The sequence below is a fragment of the Teleopsis dalmanni genome, chromosome X, assembly GCF_002237135.1.
Source record: "Teleopsis dalmanni isolate 2A chromosome X, ASM223713v2, whole genome shotgun sequence".
NCBI lineage: Eukaryota > Metazoa > Arthropoda > Insecta > Diptera > Diopsidae > Teleopsis > Teleopsis dalmanni.
The window spans coordinates 34,239,236-34,261,099 of NC_051848.1; the positions used below are offsets into that span (position 1 = coordinate 34,239,236).

Consider the following 21,864-nt stretch of genomic DNA (forward strand, 5'->3'; position numbering starts at 1 on the left):
TCTCTATTGAATGTAGCATTAAATATATTTTACCGAATTTTATTTATTTATTCTATATAATATGCCCACTTAGGCTTTTTTTCCGGGGTTATAAATAGGGAGGTTGCCTCTATTATGACAATTTTCAGTAATTTTGTTTCTCGAAACTTTAACGAGAACCAATATGATCCATATCTGTTGATTTTGACCAAAGATATTTAATTTTTCAAAAAATTTCGTCGTCGTCTGTCTTAATATCACCTAACGTGTGTTGATTGCTTTCATTGCTACCTAGCTGTCAATAGAATGTATATTCTAGGGTTTTTATAGTTTTATAGTTGGAGGATTGAAATAAGCACGTCTGTCTATCTTTTGAATTTCTGTTTGGAAGATAATTGTGTTACACAAAACTTTAGTACGACCTCCTTTCCAGTGATGTAACGGTCATACTGATATATTATGGTTTATATTATAAGTTTTAAATATGTTATACTATTCTACTACTTCTTATCTCTATAAATAATTTTGAATCGTCCTACTAATCCATACAGAGTACATTTTTTTTTGTTGCGAAGCTAGCTACGGTAACAATTTTACTAATTATTAACTTTAGATATGTAATCGTACGTAAACACTTCTCCGATTTAAGTGTTTGCATAATGGTTTAGAAAATAGTTCTTAATAAAACAATGAAGTTGGTTAAGAGATTAGTAATCAGTCGGTTGAATGCCTTTGTGTTGAAAAATACATCTACTAAAAAATGATTATGTGCTAGAAGTATATAATTTTTTTCAGATACATGTATTGAAATAATTACATGTATATATGTCAGAAAAAAGAAATCCTGTAGCTCGTATAATCCTGAAAATGGATTACATTTGCCTTCTATCTGATTTTTTTGTTTTCGCAGATTCTGCAATAATCTCCAAAACTAACGCTACGTAGTTAGAAAACATTGTGTGGGTATATAATATATGTATCCAAATTAGCTTTAAATCATACATGTATTTAGTACAATAGTAAGCACTTTGTTTTGAAATAATTTCTATAACTTTTTTTATAGAACTGACTTATCATAAATTCGTGAGAAAAGCAAGGTTTTAAATTTTTTAATACAAATTTAGAATAGTATGGGTTGAACTTGAATAGCATTGCTGAGTGGTCAGTATATATAAGATTAATTGGAAAGTTATGATATGTATTTTTAGAAATTTCAAAAGAAAGCACAAATATTTGCTTTACTGAAGTAAGCTTTACATTTACATAGCAACTATGTTGCAGAATAAGGTTATTATCATTGATTCAATTATTCTTATTTATGACAGATATTGCTCCAAATAATTATTTTGCTACCTCTAAGTTTGACAGTGTCAGAGCAATTGTCTTTTGTCATTACAGTAGACTAGAAGTATCTAGGTAACTGATACTGGGCAACAAAACTAGCATTTACATCTCAGAGAAAAATTTTATTATACCTAGCAATAGTAGGAATATTGTAAAAATAACTTTGATATAGAAAAAATATATGTGTTCTTAATGGGTTTAACTTCTGATTAAATCGGAATTCAGCAAAATCAAAGAAATGGTTTACTAACCGAAATATTTTCTTTCAGAGTAACAAAAAAATAATCGCAACTTACGAAAAAAAAACATGTAAAGCATTAGCAATGCTCTTAGAATCTACAAGTCTTTTTCTAGTCTTTCAATCTCTAACTGTCTATTCTGAACGTACATTTATATTCATGTAATAAATCCGTGAAAACTCCAAAGAACATATCAACTTCTGAAAAAGTCACAGTATTATGTGTTACATTACTGTATACGTCATATTAAAGAATTTATTAATTGATATATGTATTTTGCCGGGCTACATAGAACGTGCCTATGCCATTAAACCATTAATAATCTTTGAGTCATTACGTCATTGAACCATAGGTCGGTTTTGGGTATTGTACTTAAACACAATACTCGTGTGATGTTCCGAAGACTATGATTGAGAAAATCTTGCAAAATTTGGGAGCTGTTGGAAATCCAAATCCAGCTCTCAATGCTAAACAGCAGTGAGGACTTAACGTTGGTTTTGAGAACAGTACCGCAAAACAAGAGAATCTGCTGTACTTGATCTGTTAAATAATAAGTTGGTTGAGTCTTTGTTGTAGATTCAATATATAACATATTTTGCACAAACCAGTATGGTAGACTAATGAATCTGTATGGATGTGCATTTGAAATAAATCTCTTCAATATTTACGAAATCACTTTAATTGTTATCAAGTGGATGTCTTTGATATATATGATCTGACGGATGAGGCTGAAATAATCTGTTACATAGAGGTATCAGTGTACATAGTATTAGATTATTCTGTAAGTAATATTTAATAGATCTGTAAGTTAAAACTTCTTCTGTAAGATTTTTAATTGGTGAAGTGAAGTGCATAAATTTTAATTAAAGCTATTGATAACTATAAATGTTAAAAAAAGTTAGAATTCTTAATGAGTTAAATCGAAAATTTATATAATAATGAAAATAGAAAATGTTACGAAATTGATTTGAATGTTAATAAATAACTACGTACGCCATTCTCATGGAAAAATATACTCACATGGGGAATAAATTTTTCTACATATATGACAATACGCCTCGTTGTATGTTAATTTTTATAATACTAATCTAAAATGTCTTTATTATTACTAAATTTAATTTTTTAAAAACTATTATAATAGAAGGAAACTCTTACTAATAGAAGAGCTTTTGAATAGTATTCAATTACAATACAATATTTATTTTTAATTACTTGAATTTTTTGGCTGATCTCACAGCTGTTTTGAGTAATGCAAAATACTTACAATCAGTGATTTTTTGGAAATAGTTCTTCATTTCATGAGTCTCTACCTAATTGTAAGAGCCTTAGAAGTTTTTGTACCTGTCAAATTAAAAGGAAAGATGTATATAATCTTTTATATAATCTATAATAATATATAATCTATAATCTTTTCTGGTTTTTTAAACCAACGAGCCAAAACTGGACGAAATGTTCATTGCTCAAATTTAAAATTTTTTATTACTTCTTTTGATTTAAAAAACAAAATTACAACCAAAACAATTTTTACAAACAAACCCTAACCCCAAAGCTTTCTCTTACTCTTTCAGAGTAGCAAAAGAATACTCGCATCTTACGAAAGAAAACCTGTAAAGCAACAACAATGCACTTAAAATCTTCAGAGTTCGAGACTTTACTCGCAAACATTTTTACGTCTTAAGTTTCAGTGCAGCCAAATTCAAAAATCAGTCTATTTTGAGTGTTCACTGAAAATATTCCAGTCATCTGTTAAAATAATATGAGCATTTCATCCACTAATAAATTCAAATACATAAATAAATAAATTAATTTAATTAATTAAATATTAAGGGGAAGCTCATTCTAAGCGACTCCAATGACATGTGAAAAAACAACTTCCTAATATTATAAGCCTCCGCCAACGACTTTATCAAGAGAAGCCCGTTTTTATTTAACTTAAAGTAGTGGTTTCAAAGCTCTCTTAATAAATATATATGATATCATTAAAGGCGAACTACTCGTTAGATTTTTTGCAACAAGTTGTAACATTAACTAATATTTTTATGTACATATGAATATTTATTTTGCCAACTATTTCAACTCCAACGAATCATTTATATATTGTAACCTTATATTTATATTGTATATATATTATGCATATATTGTACGATTTTCAATTCTTTTAAATTTTTCTTTTGAACTTTTGAACTCGAAGTAGTAATTGAAGATTCGAACAAAAAAAATGTCACAGGTGCGTAGTCAATCACATTCGTTTTCCATTTGTTTCGTGCCATTGCAGAAAAGGAATAGTGCAGTGCGATCTAAAAGATCTACATATTGTACCCCTCAGTCGGATTAGAGTATTTCTTCAAGTCCGATTTCTTTAATGAAAGACAGTATAGAGCCTGTCTTTCCTAGTCTTGAATCCTTATGATCCAAGACATACCCTCCTAAGTCTTTCTATCGTTTGTGCATCAGTGCCGGGCATTTCCCAAGCAGTGGTATGAAGTTTCTCTCTTTTCCCTACAGTAACTGCAGTCTCAGTTGGATTGAATTCCTAACTTTGTTAAGTGATTATTCAATCTACAGTGACCGGTTAATAATCCCATAATAACTCTTGGATTATTTTTTGATTGTTCTATGCAAACTTTAAACCGCGTTAGGTTGCAAGCTCCTAAAAGCATTTTAAATTGTAATAGTCTTGGTAGTCTTTCCCAATTGAGTTTTCTTTTCTTTCCTCAGCGCCGTTCATAAGAATGCATAGAGTTTCTTTGCCTAGACCGCAAAAGGGTTCTGGGCCTTTCATTGTTTAAGCCACACCTTTTCTTGCAAGTTTGTCTGCCATTTCATTGTCTTCGATACCAGCATGCTCCAGAATCCATATTAAGTGCACCTGATTATTCCAGCCACAGAAAGGTTATGAGCCTATCATTATTGCAACCGCACCTCTTCTTGCAAGTTTGTTTACCATTTCATTGCTTTGGATACCAGCATGTCCCAGAATCCGTATTAAGTGGACTTGGTTATTTCAGTCAAGTCTGTTCAACTTATCAATGCACTCCCGTACCAGTTTGTATATTACCTGGTAGGATAGGAGTGCCATTATAGTTGCCTGCCGAAACTGGCGCTTGAAGGATTGTTACATTTTCCCCAGTGTTTCCCAGTATCTTTTAATGCAAAAGTATGATTGCAAAAAGGTTTTCTTAAAAATATCCCAGAAAACTGATTATAATCAAATTTCGTATGGTAACACATCACAGTGTTACCAACTTACAAAGAAATATTTGCGGTGATAGTACATTTAAACGTTTATGAATTTCCAATACAGTCTGTTTCACATATTTCATATAATTTTAAAATTAAAATATTTCAACAAATTATTTATATTATTTTTTTAGTCCATAAAACATTTTTTATTATTTTGCTAAATACCTTCATACTCCCATCAATATTCTTCTACAGATAACTTGATTCGGACACAAAAGTCTGCAAAACCGAGTTTGTCCCTCTAGGTCAGTCTGTTCAAGTGATGTATTGTAGTGCGCGCTGCCTATATAATGTTTATATTTTATAGTTTTTTTTATTGTCAAGTATTTTAATGTTGTCGTTTCTTCATGGCTTTGTTGTCACTTCGCTTGACACACTTTTCGCATATCCGTCCATTCTTCTGCACAGAAATGGCATAATGTGTCTTGCCACTCAACGGTAAACTTCTTTGCAATACGGCGAGGCTTGCGTACTGGGTAACTTTATCAACAGCACGAAAAAAAAGAGAAGCAGGTACTGCCCGGCTAACCGGTATTCCAACAGGTCACCTATTTTTCATTTTGTCTTTTCTTTTCCTTCTATTGCTTGTTTACAATTTCATGATGACATAACTGCAGTACAATGTGTTTATTTGTAGTCAAATTGCTGATGAAAATCCATAGATTAACATCGGAAAATTTTTTAAATTATGAGGTTTCCATATCTTCAATCTCGAAATGTTCGTACTTGTTTATTAAAGACAAATATCGTTATTAATAAATTTTTTGTTGATTCAATTCATTCGATTCAAATTCAAATTTATTTTTATTTGATTGATGTGTGATTTATTTACGAGTATCTTTGACTTAATCATATTAAGTTAATCGTGCTAATTTGTTTTTCATCACATCATTTTATTTTTGGGTTGCAATAAATTAATGCATTTGGGTCACACATAACATTTCATATATGTTATGCTATATTATCATAGATGCCATGGAAATAAAAAAACCCAATGTTTTTAAATGAGAATGGGGTTTCACGTAAAAAAGACATTTCATATTTTGTACTGTTATTAGTAAAGAGTAGAATACATTTGTGGAATAATCTAATTTAAATTTCACACTAATTAATATCAAGTGACTTTGTCTTGCGATTGATGGAAAAGATTTCAAAGAAGTCAAAGTGATTGCCATATGCATAACATACTTTATGCAAGTTAAGTTCTTTTAATTCAAGTATTTCACTTCTTTCTAATTATTCAAAAGTCTTTCTTTAACCGCTGTGTCCAGCTCAGGATGAAAAAAGTTGTTCATCTCCTAATCATCATTCAACTAGAATGTATGTGTTGCGTAGAGTAGAGTCACCAATTTGCATATATTGCAGAACTAAGGATGAAACCGCAGAACACATATTCTCTGAATCCAATAAGGGACCGCCCGAAAGAGAAGTGCTAGCGTAAGTTGGTGTTTTCTCCAAAAGGACGGTGACAGAAAACAAAACAAACTGGGACCCCAAAGCTATGTCTGCCTCAATCCTGTGTTTGAAAAAATTGTATCTCGACAGAAGACAGCTGTAGTAAGCAGATGCATTATACTAAGATGAAGGACAAGATTAAACATCTAAAGCAGTAGCGGAGATTGGATGCAGTTCACACCAATGACTTATAGGGATCCTACCTCGAAGTAATACTTACGTAGTCCTGGGATTAGACAAGGTCTTCGGAAATGAGGGGGAGTGGTTTCAGTTCATGCACATCGGGCACTCACTTTTCGGAGCGCAGGATTGTGGTCAGTGCATAAGGATTAAGAGGGGATATAAAGCGGACAATTACTTCCAATTGTTCATTGTATTACCATAAAAGTTTATGAGTTTAGAGCTATCTGAAGCATTTGTTGCAGTTTACAATGTTCTTTGAGAAAAGGTAATTGACAAAGATCCGCACGATGATTGATAAACTTACTTAATAATAGGGACTATAATATGGATGTACAATTTTCATATAAGCTTTCTTTTAGTATTTATATTCTGTTCCAAATAAAGTGAGCTGTTCTATGAATGACTGGAGATCAATTTGATTCATATAGTGATATAAATCTAAAGGAGCTTAAAATTCTCATGATATTATGATATATGAATGCATCTAATATCTCAGAATTGCTTTAAAATAGTTTCATATACAATATAAAAGTACTTTTAATACATTTTATGTTACCTACTTTATTATTGTATTAACCCATCCATCTGTTTTGCACATTTATCTAATATAATTCATAGGTTACCTCACTGAATAAGGCAACGAAATTTCTTCCTAAATTAAAAAAATAAGTAAAAATTTATATTGTCACCACGTCTGCAAATTGTAAAATTATAACAAATTTAGAGCTTTTCCAAGCGTTTATCTCTGTTGACATAACCTATGCCAACTACGCTTTTAATAGTGCATCACTTGAAATGAAAAAATACAGTGGAACAAATATGCAAATACTTACATGTTTTATATGAATATTGAGATATATTAACCAAGACTCTTGGATGGTTGATTGTAAATACCGACCTCGTAAATGACGCCTCTTAGAGTTAGAATTAGACAGAGTAGCAGCTTCCAATGGAGCGGAGCACCGACACCATAGTTGTTCTTTTGTACTGCAACTGACCCTAACCAAACAGAAGACAATTCGCCTTACGAATGAAAGTCAAAATGTCAGCCGCTGAGGACCTCCGAATGTCAAAAGAGGATAGTAGTTCTCAACCCAGTGACCTCCTACTGGCTCAGATCAAGTCTGAGCACAATCACAGAGAATGTGACTGCTCAGTCACATTATGCACAATCTAGCTGACTAGCTGAATGTGAGCGAGTAGATTCGAGTAGTGACAATTGATAAAGCATTGATTCATTACTTCACATTTGAGGGAAAACAACAAGGCGGTAGCGTTTCCAAACGTACACAAACTCAACAATCGGAATTCAAGGGGAATAATTTTCATAGACTATTTGGAAAAAGGAAAAGCATTAACATAAGACTAATATTGCATATGAAATCTGCAAGCAAGCATTAACATGGAATCCTTAAGGAAGCAGAAGACCTGGTAGGCCCAAGCAAACGTGGAAGCGCAAACTAGAGAAAGAAACCTTTGGTGAAATTAAAACTGTGACAAGAAATCGTGACAGTTGGAAAAATTTCGTTATGGCCCAATGTTCCCCCGGGAAACGTACTGGAATGAATGAATATTGCATATTATTGGATTGATCGAATGAGAAAATCAAGAAAATGCGACTACAATTGTTGAAGGAGAAAATGTTGTTTTAGCAGGTTAACGCACCCGCTCTCAAGTCAATGAGAACCATGGCAAAATTAGATGAATTACGGTACTAATTCTTTCTTCACCCTCCGTATGCTTCAGATATGGCTCTCAGTGGCTATTACTTGTTTCGAAACTTAAAACGTTGGCTGCAAGGAAAAAGATTTGCATTAAATATTGAAATGGAATGGGAAAGTGACGTGTTTTTTGGAGGACTTGATAAATCGTATTATTTAAAAGGTTTCCAAATATTGAATGATCGTTGGTTGATCGGTGTGTTGAGCTAAAAGGGATCTATATGGAAGTATAAAATATAATTTTCCAAAAAAAAAAATGCGTTTTTATTGCTTAGTTTGGGTATTTGTCACTCCAAGTAGTGTAAGCGAAAATGATCACCTTGTCCCACTGTGCTCATTTGGGACTTTGGGGTTTTCAATATTTGCAGCTGAACTCATAAAAGCGAAGCTCCACACGTTAAATTAATGACTTGTTGCATTTGCTCAACATGAGCAGAATTAATTTATCGCAAATACTTTGTTTTATTGTTGAGTTTATAAGCAAATGATTTGCTTTAAAAACGAAAATTAAAATTCAATTTAGCGAAATGAAACTAACAAACACTGGCGTGTGCACGTAATTGAAGATTTTTAAATGCTCGTACATTTTCCATTTTATTTTTTTTTTATGTTTTCTTTCCTTAGCAAATTTATGTGCTATTAATTATATAATGAAATGTGGTTTAATGCATTTTCCATTTTCCATTTTCCGTATTTTAATTTGAACGAAAAATTCCTCAAGCAAAATTGGGTCAACTTTGGTATGCTTGGACTGAAATGTGTTAAGACATTTTTAATAAAAAATTGTAAGATTAGCTTTTGCATACAGTCAAGTAAAACTTTCACTTAATTATTTAAATGTGTTAATTTTTCATAATTTTAAAATATAATTCGCAATTTTCCAACCTAAGCGTAATTAATATAAAGTCATTCCAAGCCATATTTTCTTCTTCTTTATTTTGTACTTAATTGTAATTTAAATGTTAATTAGCTAAATTATTCAAAAAAGTAAAACAGTTTCGATTACATTTTGCTTTGATTTTGTTAGAAATTTGAATATATTATATTAGCAAAAAGCTATATAACGTCAATGGGCCTATTTTAAATCTGCATAAGTCAACATCTATGCCTGGCATCGCATCATGACTTGATGTAAGGCTCAGTACATGCAGGGCTCAGTATTGGGAAAAGGAATTTCATTAATTTTGTTTTTAATATCAAAAGGTCAAATTATGCCACAAAGTTTATTTACAAAATGAAAAATGAGCACAACATTTTTATTAAAAAAAAATAAAATAGAAAAGACAAAATATTTATAAATTCATTTTCTTACTTAATTTCATGAAATTTCATCACGCCCATCGACGAATCATCCAAACCGTCAATGCTCATAAAATTTGGCATACGCAGCCTAAATTAATACGAAAGTATGGCTACCCTTCGGAGACGCACACCGTTGTCACGAAGGATGGCTACATACTGGAAATGCATCGCATACCGAAGCGTGGTGCCCAGCCGGTCTTATTGATGCATGGCATACTAGATACATCAGCGACATGGGTGCTAATGGGGCCAAAATCAGGATTGGGTAAGTTTGCGTAGTTTTAATTTATGTGCGCTATTGTAATCTTAAATTCAGAAATTCTTTCAAATTAGGACGACGTTGGTGTTATTGATAAAAAGAGATTTCCGATACCCTACACACAGTGTGTGGTTAACAAAATAATAGCTTGATTTAGTAAAAACGTCATGAATACATTAAATGAATAATAATGAATATTAAATATAGCATATAGTGATATTATAATTTACAATAATAGATATATATATAAGTGATAGCGGATACTTTTTATATCTGATAACTACTCTATTTAGTAGTTAACGGTCGATTTTTTTTCATTTAAAAATGAAAATGAAGAGATACGAACGATACTGTAATAAAACTGATTGTGAGTCATAATTTTGCATATTTTAATTATATATAATATATATATATTATAAATATATATATATATATATATATATATATATATATATATATATATATATATATATATAAAACATCGACCGGTAACTACTACTAAATAGAGTAGTTATACTAGAGAATATATACTAGAGATATATACTACTAGAGAGAAGTTATATCCGCCTTATAAAAAGTATTCATTATCATTTGGCACATTTTTAAATAAAAATTTTCGTCACTGAAAATTATTTTTAATCAAATATATGTTGGACCTTTATTATTTATGACCTATTGTCATTTTCGGGTAGTTTCATAATTCCATCGGTGTACAACTCTTTTGCTTTATCAGCGAAAAGTTTGGCCAACAAATTTTGAGTGGCTCTTGAAACGTCCAATTTTTTTTCCATAAAAAGAATTTTACAGAGCCTAAGACAAATGGATTTAAAACGATGCAGGATTTGAGGTATACGGTGGATGCTTAACTTTCCAAACAAGTTCTGTCAATTTACTTTTAACAAAGGAGTGCGTGGCTTGTCGTTGTCATGATAGAACTTAACCCTTTCTCTGTTAACCAATTCTGTTCAATTTTTCTTAATTGTTTCATTTAAGTGGTGGAGTTGTTAGTATTAGAGATCCAAATTAATCGTTGTACTAGCTCCTAATAGACAATTGCGTTATAGACCAACCAAACAGTAAAACTAATGTTTTTCTTATCAATCCAAGGTTTGTAGTCGTTTGTGGAGGGTCACCGATTTTTGAACATGATCACTTGCGTTAAATGTTCTCGTATTGGATCTATTTTTGTTCGATTGTAATGATTTGGTGCAAAACTTGTTATCCTTCATCGCAACCCAACAGCGTTAATTCATATGTCTTTTCTAAAAGTTTCTAAAAGTGATGTAGGATTAGGATTAGGATTAGGATTTGTAGTATTTTGAAAAATATTTTACTAATGTATATTTTATATATATATTTATATATATAATATATGTAAGGGTATAAAAATACTTTAATTAAAAAATTAAACACTCTTTGGAGAGTGCCATATCTTAACATATATATTAATATATATGATGTAAACAATTACCGTTTACAAAATAACGGTTTCGACCCCCTGACAATCCATGTAAAGTCTATCGCAAATTCTCTTTTGAACTTAGCGTAACCTACCGATTACAATAGTTTATTCACAATCTCTCTGCATATTATAAATAAAAAAAATTTTTAAAGATGAAAGGGATCCTATAAGTAAATGTAATCAGTATTTTCTTATGCATGCAGAGGGTATTCAAAGAACTTAATAGATTAATAAATTTTACTAGTTGTTATTTTCTACTTGTTTCTTTTAATGTCATGAATTTTAATTAAGTTTATATGGTTGTGAATTTTCTGAATAATATTCATTATGAAATAACTTTTTCAATACCACCTAGGCTATGTGCTCTCAGATTTGGGTTATGATGTTTGGATGGGAAATTCGCGTGGCAATCGTTATTCTAAAAATCATACTAGTCTTAATAGTGATTATCAAGAATTTTGGGATTTCACATTTCATGAAATGGGCAAATATGATTTACCAGCAAATATTGATTACATTCTCAGCAAAACAGGCTATGAGCAACTACACTATATCGGACATTCGCAGGTGAGTTGAGTTGGGTTTAAAACGTGCCCAGCTTACCTTATGGCACATTAAAATTTTTTAATTATCTATTTTAATTGAATATTTCTAATCTCGTTTTCTACAATCGATAGGGTACCGCTATATTTTGGGTCCTTTGCTCCGAACAACCTTCATACACACAAAAAATTACCTCAATGCATGCGCTTGCCCCAATTGCTTTCATCTCCGACATGAAGAGTCCACTCTTCCGCACGTTAGTATTATTTTTGGACTTCCTTACCGTAAGTATTCCTTCCCTAAAACCAAATAGAACCAAAATACTAAAAAAAAAAGAATTCATACATTCAGCAAGAAATATGTAAAACTTTTTTTTTAAATAAAATTAAATATGCCAAAAATTCACAAACGTCACGAGGTGTTGACTGAAAAAATATTTGTTTGCAAACAATCCATTTGTAGTTCGCATAACACTAACACCCACAGTCACAGTTACAGTCACATTTATAGTCACATTCACAGTCACAGTCACAGTCACACTCCCCATCAACGACTACGGTTCCATGTTTCGCAGTTTTCTATTTTGTTTAATGAATTTTCAGGCCGCAACACGTATGCTTCGCATTACAGAATTCATGCCAAACACCAAATTCCTCGTCGACCACAGCCAAGTTGTTTGCCATGACAATGCCATGACGCAGGATGTGTGCTCTAATATACTGTTCCTGGTCGCCGGTTACAATTCGGAACAGTTGAATAAGGTATGTATCTATGTGTGAATTTGTCTACTCTTATACATATGAATAGGTATCAGGAAGGTTATAAGCCTCGCACTCATATGTCTATAACTAAAAACAGTGGTGCCAACTAGAGGAAACTTGACCGAGTTTTCTATTTCTATTTTCTATTTATCTATTTATCTAACAAAGAACAGAATATAATTCTGATACTAAAAATATAAAGAAACAGTTATAGATAATAAAGAATCAATTATATTACTTTTAATATAATTATTTCATTATTAATTAGTACGCATCTATAAAATAACATGTATACCATAAGTTGAATCTGAAGTTGGAACTATTTTTAGTAGTAAAGAACTGGTGTCTGCTTTATTGATAGACTCAATTATGCTATGTTATATTTGTAATCAAGTTAAGTAGAGACAGATCATTATATAGAAATAAGATGATCAAATTTGGACTACATTTCTTAAACATCATAGTGATCAACTAGTATATTGATTCTAATTCTTAAAGTTGTAAGACGCATCACTATGTTTACTTACCTAACGATGTATATAAAGCTCAAACACCGTAATCATAATTTAATTAAATCTTAGTTTCGCTCTCACAGTCAATATAAAATTTTTAATTTACTTTGAAAACAATAACAATGTAACATTGAATGTGACCATGAGTGTCTGCATAACATAGCCTTAATGTAATACTTTGTAAATAATATGTTAATAATGATGATGTTCTCTTCAACAAATCTTCTAAATATATGATGTTGCATACAACATTGCTAATCAGTAATCACTAATACTAATCACTAATGAAAACTTAGAGACAAATTCTCAAAAATCAAAGAGTCCGTCATCAAAGCCAGACTACACGTCAAAAAAGAGAAGACTAAATACATGCTGTAATTAACATAATTCTAATTTGTCTAACCCTTTAATATCGGAAATACTTAGTTTAAACTTAAACTTAAATACTTAAATATATTTGTACTAAATAAAATATATAAAATAAATAAATAAATAAAATAAAGAAAATTAATATTATTAATTAGAATTAGAGAACTGAATACATAGGAATGGTAAACACTTATTTTTTTCAAAGTCTCTATTCTTCCGGAAACTTATTTCTAACATTTAGTAATCTTCTGTGAAATTCAGCAAAAATTATATTTGGGCAGATCTTTAAAGGAGACCTATACAAAAGATAATACGATATAAAAACTGGTCAACTTTAAGATATTATGTGTATTTTGAAAAATCGCCTTTAAGAGATCTTGGGTCTCTTATGCATATAAATGACTACAATAAATTTAAATAAATTTAAAGGATAGGAATATGAGTACCAAATAAGGGCTCAACTGAAATTATTGATTACATACAGTCAAAAATTACTTAAAAATAATACAAATTTGAAACTACGATATACAATCTTTGTTGAACAGATAATATGGAAAGAAAACCTGAAGGAAACTTTGACCCACTGAGAACTATGACTTTGTGAAGTATTGGAATAACAACAAATACATTCTTTTTATTTTTGAAATGAGATGGCATAGGAAGGACTTCGAGTACTCTCACTAATATCGAAGCAATTCTAAATAGAATCGAACTGTAAGGACTAGTGAAACCAAGTTATTAAGTTACAGGGTAATGAAACTCTAGACCATGCTCTAGACCTAGACCATCTTAATTAATGGTAAAAATCAACCTCTATTATGAATAGTAATAAATTGAGCATTAAAATTAAATTTATGATTCCCTGTAAGAGGCGCCCCTTCAATGATAAGTAATTGCTACGCCTCTGGTGTGTAACGCATTTGTGTAGCGTTGAATTGAAAACTTTTGTGGTCGAGACAATTACGCGAATTGTGCGTTCCGTACTTGACTTTTTCCGCGAATTGCGAATAGCGCAGCTTAATTAAGTTACTGCCCGTTAATGGACCACGTTCCGAGTGTTTCGAATTCATTTAATTTTTTGGAGCTTTACCAAATTGTGGTTTGTGCTGAAAACCTAACGAATTTTTTTAAAACTTTAATAGTCGTAAAGTGTGAAAAAATTATTTCTGAAATGTTTTAAATTCGAAGGTAGGAATTTGAATTTTCTCAATTTTTTTACAAAACACTCTTGTCTGTTGAAAAACATTTTTAATTTGCACTTTGATGAGAACACTTGTCTTCCCTGAAGTGTTCCATAAAGCACTCGGCTAGTTTAAAGTTAGCTTTCACTCTAATATGTACAGAAAAACGTTTGTAGAGTGTTGATAAATTAATATAATTTCCACATCCTATATATACACTTCCACTTCATCCACTTCAAACACTGGCCTACATGTTTGATAGAAGCAATTTCTAAGGATGTTAAAAATGTCTAAGTAAATCATCGTGTCCAATACGTAACAACATTAAAATTCACTCATATGAGTAGAATAGACAGGATCTGATTTTAAAGATATCATTGACACAGCGGGCACGGCTGACACGGCTGAAAAATGAATAGTAAAATTTATTGGGAAAGTATTGCCAAATTCCCAAATTCAGTTGTCTTGAAATTATTTTTTATATTTAATTATTCATAAATAATTTTTTAACACTGCAAGTATACCAATGATTAAACTCGTCTCCATCCATATGTTTAAATCAAATCATCATCAAATTTAACATGAAATAATGATTTTATTTCATATCATCAAGATATCACGTTTGACATTGTTTATTTATATCTAGTCAAAATATTATCAACTCATTTTTTTTGACAAAGTTCAGTCTTATTCATCATATATTCTCTTTTAACTATGAAACAAGTCCAAGCTTGTCCAGAACCAAGCTTAAGTTTTTGGAACCTTTTTTAGCACACTCAGCGATATCTCCAGTGTTAGCATTGATCAAACTCTAGCCTTAATAAATGCTTCTGGCTGACTGTAGCTTGACTCTTTCTTCTACCCCTTACTGCGAGAAATTGTGGAATCAAAACGACTTTCTTAGCTTATTGAAGAGGATGTATTTATCCATCGATTTCATCTAGCGTAACCTATAAAACAATTATTTCAGTGCTCTTCTAACATTTCTATAACCTCTCCGAATGACTACTGGATTTTTAAACACTTTGGTTGATATTTGCAGTTAGTTAGTAGTTCCCTTAGTTAACAAATCTCTAGACTACGTCGAGTCCAGTTAATGGTTACATATCGTAGAAAAAGAACCTTTATATTAAGTATAAATAATAATAATAAATAAAGTGCTCAAATCATCAAGACGTTGCCTTTTTTTGATCAGCTATATCGAAACCTAATATCCATTTTGATGACATATTATTTTTTTATAAATTTTTTTTATTAATGTTTTGATTAATAAATTATTAATTCTTACTTTTAATTGTTATTTTTCTTATCATTACTCGCTAATTTTTATTTATTACAATTCGTTATTATTTATAACTTTTAATTGTTATTATATTTAATTAATATATTATTTAATTTATATTTTTTAATTCTAAATGTAATTAATTTACTTATTTGAAATTTTTAATTATAATTTTAAGTTGGTGTAATATATTACCATTTTTGTTGTTGTTGTTTTTATCTATTTTTAATTTCAAATAAATATTAATGTAATGCTTTCCTATATTTTTATAGACTATGCTGCCAGTAATGCTTAGCCATACTCCATCTGGTGCTTCCATTAAACAATTAGAACATTTCGGTCAATTAATGAAATCTGGACATTTTCGTAAATTTGATCGTGGCTATTTACGCAATCAGCTCGAATACAACCGTGTGAGTCCACCAGATTACGATTTATCCAAGGTGAAGGTGCCGGTGGCCTTATATTACTCCATAAATGATATGCTTGTCTCCACGACGGGTGTGGATCATTTGGCACGCGAACTACCAAATGTGATTGATAAATATCTCGTGCCAATGGAAAAATTCAATCATTTGGACTTTTTATGGGCGATCGATGTTAAGTCATTGGTCTATAATCGTCTCATACGAAACATAAGACGTGTCGAGAATTACAAACAAAAACATAATGCCAATATGCAAATCATACATTCAAATCCAAATTTGAATGTAAATTCAAACACAAATCCAAACACAAATGCAAATACAAATGCAAATACAAATTTAAGCCAAAACCAAAATCAAACTCCAAATATGAATCCGCAGCAAAAGACAAATACGCATGCGGAAAGTGCTAAGCCGAGTGCGTGAGGTTAATTAAAAAATTTGTTACCGCATAAAAAATTAATTTTTTTTTGTCAAAATTGCAATTTTATTAAATTAAAAATACATATGTATTTTTTTTTTATTTTGTTATCAATTCATATTTGATTTTATTACGATTTTTTTAATATTTTTTAAACGTAATTATTGACTGTGATGATATATATACAAAATGTCTAGAAGCGTTTCAGCTGTTTTAAGCCTCATGAACTCATCACCTAATCTTTTATATAATATACTTAAATATAATATAAATATAAATAGTTAAAAAATTTTTAAAAATATACAAAAAAAAAGAAACAAAATTGCCTATAATATAAAGATTTTTATAATAATAAAAATATATAATAATTATCCTTTTCTATCCTGACTAAATATACATTTTAATTATTATTTTTTATTATTATAATTTTTTTTTTATATTGAGTACAGAAAACACTTTTATTTTAAGCATTTAAAAATTAAAATTCTTAATTTTAATTATATTTTTTAATTATTTATTTTAAATATAATTTACCAAAGTTAGTTTGAAGCAATGTGGTTACAAAATTTTTCTTGAGAGTATAAATAAATCACAATATATAAATCACAAATCTAAAACTATTTGTAATAAACTATCTAAAAATTTAATGTATATGGTATATAGTATATAATTATTATGGAAGTCGTTTAAATTTAAAACCAGAATAAATTGTTTTTTATTGTATAAAAAAAAAAATTGAATTAAAAATTAATAGAAATGATTAATTATATTACAAAAATTGTATAGAAAAAATCCTTAATGTGTTTAATTCGATATTCGATATTTTGTAAACAAAATAAAGTCATATATTTAATATATTAAATATATGTTTATATTTTTGGTAGCAACAAAAATTATAAAAAATGAAATATTATTTCAGATATATTAACAAGAAATATGTTTAAAATAATAAAAAGATATATATATGGCATTAATGTTAAGTTATTCAGTTCAAAATATAATAACAAAATTATTATCAGAATATGGTTGAAGACACTTTAATTCTTATTTTAAAAAAAAATTTTTTTTTCAAATCGCTTGATGAATAATTAATACTTAATAAAAAAAGCATTTAAAATATAAATAAAAATACAAATAATTTTAAAAATTTTAATACAATATTATATATTAAAATTGTTATAATTATTAGAATTATTATTATTATAATTATTAATTATTATTATTATGATTTTTAATTATTATCATTTGTATTTGTTTTTTATAAGTCTTTTTCTAAAATTTTGAATTAATAAGTAATTATATATAGTTATTCACTATTTATACAAACAATATTATTACATATATACTTCGAAAGCATATACACTCGTTTACATATATCTTCTATATATATATCGTTTCACGAGTTTTATTACGAATTTGAAGATTTAACTTTTTAACTTAAAGTCTTGTGAAAATATATTAAAACAGCAAAGATCCAAAATTTTTCTTAAAATTAATTCAATTTTAAAAATTTTAATAAACTAATTTTTTGTATTAAATGTAAAGAAAATTTTTCTAATATAAATATATATATAGCCCTCACATATATAGTCGATTTATTCATCTTTTATATATTTAATTTGAATTGTTTGTTAAAAAAAATAAATACTTAAGAATTCGATTGTACTTATTAATTAAAAATAAATATTATAAAAAAAATTAGTTACTAAAAACACATAACAATATGTAAAATATTATTAATTTTTATTACAAATAATTATTAAGGAGCAATTTAAACACATTCAGCGGTTGTTAAGTGATCATTGTTATAAAATGGCAAACGTTAAAGTAAATAATATTGTTATCTCAGAACCATAAAATAGATAGCCTTATATGTACATATGTATGCTTATTGATCAATTTAATAAAACAGAAATAGAGTTGCTCCGAAGACAACTTACGACGATTGTCGTTTATATATTAATATAAAAAATAATATATTATTATAAATAATAATATTTTTTTTAAAATAAGTTGACCATGTAAGCCATTTACAAATAAAACGCTATATCTAATTATAAGCATCTTCACGATTTTTATTTAGCATGCTAAACTCATGCTAAATTGTTTTCATCAAACTACAAAATTGTTAAATAGCATTATTAAAGTCGAACACTGTACTGTTGAGTAGAATTGAACGTAATAATACAAAGAAAATTTTTTTATAAACGCTTTATTTCTCTATTCAACAGTTCCAACAGTTATAGTCAATAGCTGATACAACATTTCTAATTTAAGTCTTATCAAATAATTTACTAGTGTCATATTTTGACACTTCGTACAAAATATCTTAAATAATGTTTTCACTTCTCTCATTTAGGCAGTTTGCTCATAAAGGCCGCTAATAAAGATAATATAAAACACAAAGCGCTTCATTATAAATGAGCTCATTATAAATAAATCAACTTATTTAAGGCAATTACAACCCTTAAAAATAAATTTTCTCTTGTAGGAAACTAAGAAAATTTTAAATACTTATTGTATGTTTAATATGTAAAATGTAAACCAGCAAGCTATTTCACATGCATAAATCAGCTTATGCTAATGGAAACGACCAAATCTTAAATTCGTTAACATAAGCAGTGTTAGTTGCAGTGGAAATATGATATAAAAAACATTTTAACACTTTAAGAATTTAGCTATTTAGCACGAATTTACCATACTCAATAAAAATCGTGAAGGAGCTTATTTAAAATATACCTTAATGCACTTCTTTCTTTAATGTTTTATACAATTGCTATATAAAAAAACAATAATAAATATTTTATAATATTTTGTTTTAAGAGATAACTCGTTTAAAATTTAAATAATTATATATAACAGAAGAAAACCGTAGCAATGCAATTAAATTTTCGGAATATAAGAATTACAATTAAAGCCTTCGAAATTAAGATTAATTGCCATATTTGTATCGAAATATTGCATATGCAACAGGTTCAACTATAAACAAAAAAGAAAAAAAGAAATTAAATATAATTATAAAAATTTTTATCTAAAAGTAATATAAATATACTTTTGTAAATATATCTATGTATATACATATATATTATATAGTGACTATTTTGAATACTCTTTATATTTTTTTTGCCCACTGTAAGCTTTTTACTTAAGCATATAATGTAATTTTTTTATATATAAGTTTACTATTTTTTACTATATAATAAATAAATAACAGTATAAAGCCAACAACGTAAAATTTTTATTTCTATTCTCCAATAAAACATTGGGTGGCTTGACTACCAGCATATTATTTTAAGTTCAAGGAAGAGCTAAGTTAACTATAGACTATATAGATAGTCTGATTTAATTGAATTATAATTTTTAAAACTATTATATCTTTTTCCTTTAAATTAAATATTATTTAATTAAAAACAAAAATCAATTAAGAATTTATCAATATGGCCGCATATATCACGAACTACGGTCCCGAGTAGAACTAATAGGTTGTGTGAAACTGAACTTGCGGGATCTGCATTAATTCACGAAGACGAAGAATTTCCCTAAGCATATTAACACTCTGCTATTTATAAGAGAAGAGAAGACCACGGTACGGTTGAAAATAATTATAGAATGATATATTTTAGCAATTATCAATTGTCGCATCCTTTTTGAGAACACGCAGAATATTGTCAAAGTATCTAAATTTTGTCACCAAAAGGTCCCTAAAACTTGAGTATCGTTAAAAAATACCAAAAATTTTATCTCTTACGAGTACAAGTTCCAAATATTTATGTGTAAGAGCGTATAAAGAAAGACTTTGTTTCTAGAATATCGGTAAATGTTTTTTCTCTTAGTCTTATGAAGGTATTCGTAAGTATCAAAAAGTTTATCTGTGCCATAAAGCAAAATTCTATAAATGGGTCATTCTTTTACAAACCGTACAATACAAATAATTTTGTATTTTGGATTTTGGCAAAAAATCACCAAATGAGTTCCTTTCATGAAATAAGAATACCCGTATTTAGGAAAAAATTTTTTTAATATTTTTTCTAAGAGATATGGACACATGAGGTTTTGAGAATTGACATTGTAAACACATTTTTAAATGGCTATAGCTCAGGCTCTATAAATGGTAGAAACTTGAAATTTGCTCCGTGGTAAAGAAAATTTATTGAACTTTTATAAAATTATTTGAACAATTAAGATTGTTTATATTAGTATTAGAAGTTAACATTAATCGTTAAATTCAAAAACAAAATTTTTTAAATATATCTCCAGAATTTTCATTTTTTATATTTTATTTAGATTCAGTTTTAAATTTTACTGCGAAAAAAAATATTCAAGACGATATTATATTTTAAAATCTTTAAAATTTTTTTTTTCTTCCGCAAAACACATCAAGCCCATGCAAACTATATTTCCATTTAATGAATTTTCAAAAAATATACTACAAATATTCTAATATAATGTTTTTGATTTCGATTAGTAATAAGATTATACATAAAACTCAAAAATTTCAGGACGATATTGTAATTAGAAGTACTTTTAAAAAATCTGATTTATCTAACACATACACACGATTTTTCAGTAAAAAAAAAGAGTAATATGACACACAAATTTTCTTTCTATTCAGATTAAGCAACAAATTCTACTTTAGAAATAAATATTTCCAGTGTGATATTGCTTTTAGAAGTAATTAAAAAAAATTAATTTATCTGGCGTACTTCACGTCACTCATACGCACCATAGTACCATAAAATCAATTTTCGAAGGAAAACGATACAAAAATTTTTACTTTTTTTTTTCTGAAGTGACTTTATCATTACAATCTACTTAAAATTAAAACCTTTTAGGACGTTAGTCTTCTCACAAGTATTTTTATTGAATAGCATAAATTATTTTCACGTCATCTCTATTTTTAAATCACGAACATAAAATTTTCAATATTCCTTACGATAACTTCAACAATAGCGATGAAGAAGATGACCTACATCAATTAGAGAATCTACACGAAAAATTTAATCGCACAACATATAGAACTATGAAAATAAAAGTATTGGGTGTGATACACCTTTCCGAAAGGTGTATTGCTAAAAAACGTGCTTCAGGAAAATGAATCTAAGAAAATAACCTTTAAAGCCTTTTAGTAAATTTATGAGTTTTTGATCAAATGTGTTATAAATCTAAACTAAGTCTCTTAAGTA

General features: G+C 28.7%; 1 protein-coding gene across 1 annotated transcript in view; it reads left to right on the forward strand.

The window, feature by feature from the left end:
• LOC119689371 (lipase 3-like) overlaps positions 1-16,705 on the forward strand; it is a 35,526-nt gene extending 18,821 nt beyond the window's left edge. Inside the window, exons 2-6 of the mRNA XM_038104194.1 lie at positions 9,554-9,731; positions 11,543-11,754; positions 11,865-12,014; positions 12,333-12,491; positions 16,108-16,705. Of these exons, the coding sequence (XP_037960122.1) occupies positions 9,554-9,731; positions 11,543-11,754; positions 11,865-12,014; positions 12,333-12,491; positions 16,108-16,686 (1,278 nt within the window). The 3' untranslated portion in view covers positions 16,687-16,705. The remainder of the gene's footprint in view (positions 1-9,553; positions 9,732-11,542; positions 11,755-11,864; positions 12,015-12,332; positions 12,492-16,107) is intronic.
• The last annotated feature ends 5,159 nt before the right edge of the window (positions 16,706-21,864 follow it).